The sequence below is a fragment of the Schistocerca piceifrons genome, chromosome 3, assembly GCF_021461385.2.
Source record: "Schistocerca piceifrons isolate TAMUIC-IGC-003096 chromosome 3, iqSchPice1.1, whole genome shotgun sequence".
NCBI classification, from domain to species: Eukaryota; Metazoa; Arthropoda; class Insecta; order Orthoptera; family Acrididae; genus Schistocerca; species Schistocerca piceifrons.
Genome location: NC_060140.1, coordinates 3,404,624 through 3,412,371, shown reverse-complemented (window position 1 = coordinate 3,412,371; position 7,748 = coordinate 3,404,624). Strand labels below are relative to the sequence as shown.

The following is a 7,748-nucleotide window of genomic DNA, read 5'->3' as shown; positions in this document are numbered from 1 at the left end:
CAGTACGAAGAGTCAGTCTTCTTGTACTTGAGTCGGCATTGTGCCTTTTGCAATTAATTCCGATGAAATTACTGTGTTTTATGGTCAATAAGAAGGTCAGAGGGATACAGTAAACCTGAAGTGAAGCGTCGGAATCTATAACTAGTGTCACAGGAATGGTTGAAATATAGGCAGTAGGAAGAGTCAGTCTTCTTGTACTTAAGTCGGCATTGTGCCTTTTCTATTTGATTCCGATGCAATTTCTGTGTTTCAGCGCCAATAAGAAGGTCACAGGGATACAGTAAACCTTAAGTGAAGCATCGGAATCTGTAACTAGCGTCACAGGAATGGTTCAAACATAGACAGTAAGAAGAGTCAGTCTTCTTGTATTTAAGTCGGCGTTGTGCCTTTTCTATTTAATTCCGATGCAATTTCTGTGTTTCATCGTCAATGAGATGGTCAGAGGGATACAGTAAACCTGAAGTGAAGCATCGGAATATATAACTAGTGTCACAGGAATGGTTCAAATAATAGACAGTAAGAAGAGTCAGACTTCTTGTACTTAAGTCGGCATTGTGCCTTTTCTATTTAATTCCGATGCAATTTCTGTGTTTCATCGTCAATAAGAGGGTCCATGGGATACAGTAAACCTGGAGTGAAGTATCGGAATCTGCAACTAGTGTAACAGGAATGGTTCAAAACATAGACAGTAAGAAGAGTCAGTCTTCTTGCACTTAAGTCGGCATTGTGCCATTTCTGTTTAATTCCGATGCAATTTCTAAGTTTCATCGTCATTAAGAAGGTCAGAGGGATACAGTAAACCTGAAGTGAAGCATCGGAATCTATAACTAGTGTCACAGGAATGGTTCAAAACATAGTCAGCAAGGAGAGTCAGTCTTCTTGTAGTTAAGTCAACATTGTGCCTTTTCTATTCCATTCCGATGCAATATCTGTGTTTGATCGTCAATAAGAATGTCAGAGGGATACAGTAAACCTGAAGTGAAGCATCGGAATCTGTAACTAGTGTCACAGGAATGGTTCCAAACATAGTCAGTAAGAAGAGTCAGTCTTCATGTACTTAAGCCGGCATTGTGCCTTTTCATTTAATTCCGATGCAATTTCTGTGTTTCATCGTCAATAAAAAGGTCAGAGGGATACAGTAAACCTGAAGTGAAGCATCGGAATCTATAACTAGTGTCACAGGAAGGGTTCAAACATAGACAGTAAGAAGGGTTAGTCTTCTTGTTCTTAAGTCGGCATTGTGCCTTTTGTATTTAATTCCGATGCAATTTCTGTGTTACATCGTCAATAATAAGGTCCAAGGGATACAGTAAGTCTGAAGTGAAGCATCGGATTCCATAACTAGTGTCACAGGAATGATTCAAAACATAGTCAGTACGAAGAGTCAGTCTTCTTGTACTTAAGTCGGCATTGTGCGTTTTGCATTTAATTCCGATGCAATTTCTGTGTTTCATCGTCAATAAGATGGTCAGAGGGATACAGTAAACCTGAAGTGAAGCATCGGAATCTATAACTAGTGTCACAGAAATGGTTCCAAACATAGTCAGCAAGAAGAGTCCGTCTACATGTACTTAAGCCGGCTTTGTGACTTTTCTATTTAATTCCGATGCAATTTCTGTGTTTCATCGTCAACAAGAATGTCCAAGGGATACAGTAAACCTGACGTGAATCATCGGAATCTATAACTAGTGTCACAGGAATGGTTCGAAACATAGTCAACACGAAGAGTCAGTCTTCTTGTGCTTAAGTCGACATTGTGCCTTTTGTATATAATTCCGATGCAATTTCTATGTTTCATCGTTAATAAAAAGGTCAGAGGGATACAGTAAACCTGAAGTGAAGCATCGGTATCCATAACTAGTGTCATAGGAACGGTTCAAACATAGACTGTAAGAAGGGTCAGTCTTCTTGTTCTTAAGTCGGCATTGTGCCTTTTGTATTCAATTCCGATGCAATTTCTGTGTTACATCGACAATAATAAGGTCCAAGGGATACAGTAAAATCTGAAGTGAAGCATCGGATTCTATAACTAGTGTCACAGTAATGATTCAAAACATAGTCAGTACGAAGAGTCAGTCTTCTTGTACTTAAGTCGGCATTGTGCCTTTTGCATTTAATTCCGATGCAATTTCTGTGTTTTATGGTCAATAAGAAGGTCAGAGGGATACAGTAAACCTGAAGTGAAGCGTCAGAATCTATAACTAGTGTCACAGGATTGGTTCAAATATAGGCAGTAGGAAGAGTCAGTCTTCTTGTACTTCAGTCGGCATTGTTCCTTTTCTATTTAATTCCGATGCAATTTCTGTGTTCAATCGTCAATAAGACGGCCAGAGGGATACAGTAAACCTGAAGTGAAGCATCGGTATCTATAACCAGTGTCACAGGAATGGTTCAAAACTTAGTCAGCAAGGAGAGTTAGTCTTCTTGTGCTTAAGTCGGCATTGTGCCTTTTCTATTTCATTCCGATGCAATATCTGTTTTTCATTGTTAATAAGAATGTCAGAGGGATACAGAAAACCTGAAGTGAAGCATCGGAATCTATAACTAGTGTCACTGGAATGGTTCCAAGCATAGTCAGCAAGAAGAGTCAGTCTACATGTACTTAAGCCGGCATTGTGCCTTTTCTATTTAATTCCGATGCAATTTCTGTGTTTCATCGTCAATAAGAAGGTCCAAGGGATACAGTAAACCTGACGTGAATCATCGGAATCTATAACTAGTGTCACAGGAATGCTTCGAAACGTAGTCAGTACGAAGAGTCAGTCTTCTTGTGCTTAAGTCGGCATTGTGCCTTTTGTATATAATTCCGATGCAATTTCTGTGTTTCATCGTCAATAAAAAGGTCAGAGGGATACAGTAAACCTGAAGTGAAGCATCGGAATCTATAACTAGTGTCACAGGAATGGTTCAAACATAGACAGTAAGAAGGGTCAGACTTCTTGTTGTTAACTCTTTGGAGCACGGTGGTATACATAGTATACCACCTTTTGAAAATTTTCTTGGCTCTTTGCACAGTGGTTTAACTGCACGACCACCACTCTAATATGCTCACCTAGTTCTCTACTTATCAGACAGATGGCACTCACTGCCTATAAGGAATCAGTTCCCGCCAAGAATTGCATAGATTACAACTGTGAAAGCTGCGTGCTGAGTTGTGCATGGTTTTTGCGTGTGAATAGTGGTTTATAACGAATTTCTTGTTGCGCCTGTGTTTTTTCCATATCTTGGACGTCACAGCTACGGTATGAACCCATGTATACATTCATATGCACAATCTTCCGTTATTTATATACAATTTATTTTGGTGGTATATTATTTGTACCACCGTGCATGTAGCAGTATTCTATTGCATTTCGTTTCCTAGTATAAAATTCGAAATCCTCCGCTACAAAGTTTAGTTTTTAATTGTGTTGTGACTTATTTTAGCTCTTTCTCCATTTTGTTTTGCTTACGTATTCTTTACTTGGATTCAGGCTGTTGTTTGAAAATGAAAATGTCAAGAAGAGGCTTACGAGATGAAGAAATCGAACGATTATTGTGTGAAATTCCATCAGACGAGGATTCCACTGTTGACACCACAGATGACGAATCTGATTATGAAGCAAGCATTGTTGCGGAGGCTATTGTGTCGTCTGAAGGCGAAGTTTCAGAGAGCGAGGAAGAAAGTGAGTCCACTCCGCCAAAACGCGCTGCTGACACAGCGCCAACTTGGGGACAACAATTCAATGCTACCTCAGGAATGCAGTTCGACAGTGAATCAGGACCAAGTGCTTTTATTAGGGACATTGATGATCCAGAACCTATCGATATATTCGAAAAAATATTTCCAAAAGAGCTAGTTCAGCTAATCGTTTTCCAAACAAATTTATATGCGACGCAATCTGGCAAGTCTTTCACTCCAACAACTGACAATGAAATACGAACTTTCCTGGGAATCAACATTTTGATGGGTATAAAGCGTATGCCAGCATACAGAGACTACTGGTCTAGTGCCCCAGAACTTCATGATCGTTATATTGCATCTCTGATGGCAGTAAATCGGTTTGGATGGTTACTGAGGAACATTCATCTGAATGATAACACATTGCATCCAGAAAAAGGACACCCAGGTTATGACAAACTGTACAAGCTGCGACCAGTGATCAAGATACTATCTGAATCTTTTTCCAAGTGTTACCAACCCAGCAAACACCTAGCAATTGATGAGTCAATGATCAAATTCAAAGGCCGCAACAGTATGAAACAATACATGAGAGATAAACCCATAAAGCGTGGTTACAAAGTGTGGATGCTGTGTGACAAGACCTCTTACAACTTGAAATTTGATATTTACACCGGAAAAGTAGGTGACACAGTGCAAACAGGCCTTGGGGAGCATGTAGTGCTGAGTTTGTCCTCTGAACTCGTAAATAAAGGCCATTATCTTTATTTCGACAACTATTTCAATAGCTATAACTTGTTGGCTGGTTTACAGCAGAGAAACATATATGCCTGTGGGACAGTTCAACCAACAAGGAAACATTTACCCAAATTAAAAACAGACAAAGAATTAAGCAGAGGTGAATTTGACTGGAGGGTCAGCAACTGTGGCATCCTCTACTTGAAGTGGAAAGATAAGAGAGCTGTTCATCTCCTTTCAAATTTTCACAGTCCTGAAGTTACTACAGTGACTCGCCGTGAAAGAGATGGTTCACGCATAGAGCTACCTTGTCCTCAAGCAGTGATGGATTACAATGCACACATGAACAATGTCGACAAGTTCGACCAACTGAAAAAATCATATGAAATAAGCCGGAGAAGTAAAAAGTGGTGGCACCGAATATTCTTTCACCTGCTTGATGTCAGTATCGTCAACAGCTATATAATTTGGAAGGAACTAGGCGATAGAGAAAAAATGACTGCCAAAGTCTTCAGGATGAGTATCCTGCAAAGCTTAGTAACCCAGAAAACACCATTGAGGCCATCTAGACTTCATGAGAGTCAAGTCCACGTAAAGAAAAACAAGCCATATGTTTCCTCACGCCAGCGTCTCGACAATTCATCCCACCAGCCAGAGCGTACTACCGCCAGACGTTGTGCGAAATGCAGTACAAAAAAGAAGCAAGTGCGCACTTTCTGGATGTGCGCTGAATGCAAAGTGCCTTTGTGCCTTAGCAAAACAAAAAGGTGCTTTCAAGATTTTCACAAAAAGGAATAAGAAACATATTTTATTTGTAAGGTTTGTAATTTGATTTTGTATTGTAAATGACCAATTGCCAGAAATAAAATTATTTTACATTAATTATACTAATTATTACTGCTTAGAGTAGAATTTAAAGGTGAGTTACAAGCACAAACCAAGATATCTCAAAAACTTTAGGTACGGCCCTAAGTGGCATGGTGGTATATTATATATACCACCATCTAAAACCAAAATCAATACAATAAAAAATTTTAATTCATGTTTTCCTTTATTAGCAACCCCACCAGACATAGAAAATGCATGTTTTATTAAAAAATTAATTAAACATAAAATCTGTGCATCAAAGAGTTAAGTCGGCATTGTGCCTTTTGTATTTAATTCCGATGCAATTTCTGTGTTACATCGTCAATAATAAGGTCCAAGGGATACAGTAAATCTGAAGTGAAGCATCGGATTCTATAACTAGTGTCACAGGAATGATTCAAATCATAGTCAGTACGAGGAGTCAGTCTTCTTGTACTTAAGTCGGCATTGTGCCTTTTGCATTTAATTCCGATGAAATTACTGTGTTTTACGGTCAATAAGAAGGTCACAGGGATACAGTAAACCTGAAGTGAAGCGTCGGAATCTATAACTAGTGTCACAGGAATGGTTCAAATATAGGCAGTAGGAAGAGTCCGTCTTCTTGTACTTAAGTCGGCATTGTGCCTTTTCTATTTGATTCCGATTCAATTTCTGTGTTTCAGCGCCAACAAGAAGGTCAGAGGGATACAGTAAACCTTAAGTGAAGCATCGGAATCTGTAACTAGCGTCACAGGAATGGTTCAAAATATAGACAGTAAGAAGAGTCAGTCTTCTTGTACTTAAGTCGGCATTGTGCCTTTTCTATTTAAATCCGATGCAATTTCTGTGTTTCATCGTCAATAAGAAACTCAGAGGGATACAGTAAACCTGAAGTGAAGCATCGGAATCTATAACTAGTGTCACAGGAACGGTTCCAAACATAGTCAAAAGGAAGAGTCAGTCTTCTTGTACTTAAGTCGGCAATGTGCCTTTTCTATTTATTTCCGATGTAATTTCTCTGTTTCATCGTCAATAAGAACGTCAAAGGGATACAGTAAACCTGGAGTGAGGCATCGGAATCTATAACTAGTGTCACAGGAATGGTTCATAACATAGACAGTAGGAAGAGTCAGTATTCTTGTACATAAGTCAGCATTGTGCCTTTTCAATTTAATTCCGATGCAATTTCTAAGTTTCATCGTCATTAAGAAGGTCAGAGGGATACAGTGAACTTGAAGTGAAGCATCGGAATCTATAACTAGTGTCACAGGAATGGTTCAAAACATAGACAGTAGGAAGAGCAGTCCTCTTGTACTTAAGTCGGCATTGTGCCTTTTCTATTTAATTCCGATGCAATTTCTTTGTTTCATTGTCAATAAGAAGGTCCAAGGTATACAGTAAGCCTGAAGTGAAGCATCGGAATCTATAACTAGTGTCACAGGAATGGTTCAAAACATAGACAGTAGAAAGAGTCAGTCTTCTTGTACTTAAGTCGGCATTGTGCCTTTTCTATTTAATTCCGATGCAATTTCTGTGTTTCATCGTCAGTAAGAAGGTCAGAGGGATACAGTAAACGTGAAGTGAAGCATCGGAATATATATTTAGTGTCACAGGAATTGTTCAAAACGTAGACAGTAAGATGGGTCAGTCTTCTTGTACTAAAGTCGGCATTGTGCCTTTTGTATTTAATGCCGATGCAATTTCTGTGTCTCATCGTCAATAAGAAGGTCAGAGGGATACAGTAAACCTGAAGTGAAGTATCGGAATCTATAACTAGTGTCACAGGAATGGTTCAAAGCAGTCAGTAAGAAGGGTCAGTGTCCTTGTACTTAAGTCGGCATTGTGCCTTTTGTATTTAACTCCGATGCACTATCTGTGTTTCATCGTCAATAAGAAGACCCAAGAGATACAGTCAACCTGAAACGAAGCATCGGAATCTATAACTAGTGTCACAGGAATGGTTCAAAACATAGTCAGTAAGAAGAGTCAGTCTTATTGTACTTAAGTCGGCATTGTGCCTTTTGTATTAATTCCGACGCAATTACTGTGTTTCATCGTCAATACAAAAGTCCAAGGGATACAGTAAACCTGAACTGAAGCATCGGAATCTATAACTAGTGTCACAGGAATGGTTCAAACCATAGACTGTAGGAAGACTCAGTCCTCTTGTACTTGAGTTGGCATTGGGCCTTCTCTATTTAATTCCGATGCAATATCTGTGTTTCATCGCCAATAGGAAGCTCAGAGGGATACAGTAAACCTGAAGTGAAGCATCGGAATCTATAACTAGTGTCACAGGAATGGCTCAAAACATAGACAGTAGGAAGAGTCAGTCATCTTGTACTTAAGTCGGTCTTGTTCCCTTTCTATTTAATTCCGATGCAATTTCTTTGCTTCACCGTCAATAGGAAGGTCCAAGGGATACAGTAAACATGAAGTGAAGCATCGTAATCTATAACTAGTGTCACAGGAATGGTTCAAAACATAGACAGTAGAAAGAGTC

At 39.2% G+C, this 7,748-nt stretch overlaps 1 protein-coding gene across 1 annotated transcript; it reads left to right on the top strand.

The window, feature by feature from the left end:
• The first annotated feature begins 3,075 nt into the window (after window positions 1-3,075).
• On the top strand, window positions 3,076-5,359 carry LOC124787672 (piggyBac transposable element-derived protein 4-like). The gene is made up of 4 exons (XM_047254489.1): window positions 3,076-3,161; window positions 3,427-5,057; window positions 5,155-5,218; window positions 5,305-5,359. The coding sequence occupies exons 1-4, from the start codon at window positions 3,076-3,078 to the stop codon at window positions 5,357-5,359; spliced, it is 1,836 nt and encodes a 611-aa protein (XP_047110445.1).
• Window positions 5,360-7,748: the final 2,389 nt, after the last annotated feature.

What these genes read in the sequence shown, in the direction of transcription:
- LOC124787672 (XM_047254489.1), top strand. Translation starts at nt 3,076, where the DNA reads ATGGCACTCACTGCCTATAAGGAATCAGTTCCCGCCAAGAATTGCATA. An exon ending in TGCGTGCTGAGTTGTGCATG is followed by an intron (nt 3,162 to 3,426) that starts GTTTTTGCGTGT and finishes GACTTATTTTAG; the next exon opens with CTCTTTCTCCATTTTGTTTT. An exon ending in AAACATATTTTATTTGTAAG is followed by an intron (nt 5,219 to 5,304) that starts GTTTGTAATTTG and finishes ATTACTGCTTAG; the next exon opens with AGTAGAATTTAAAGGTGAGT.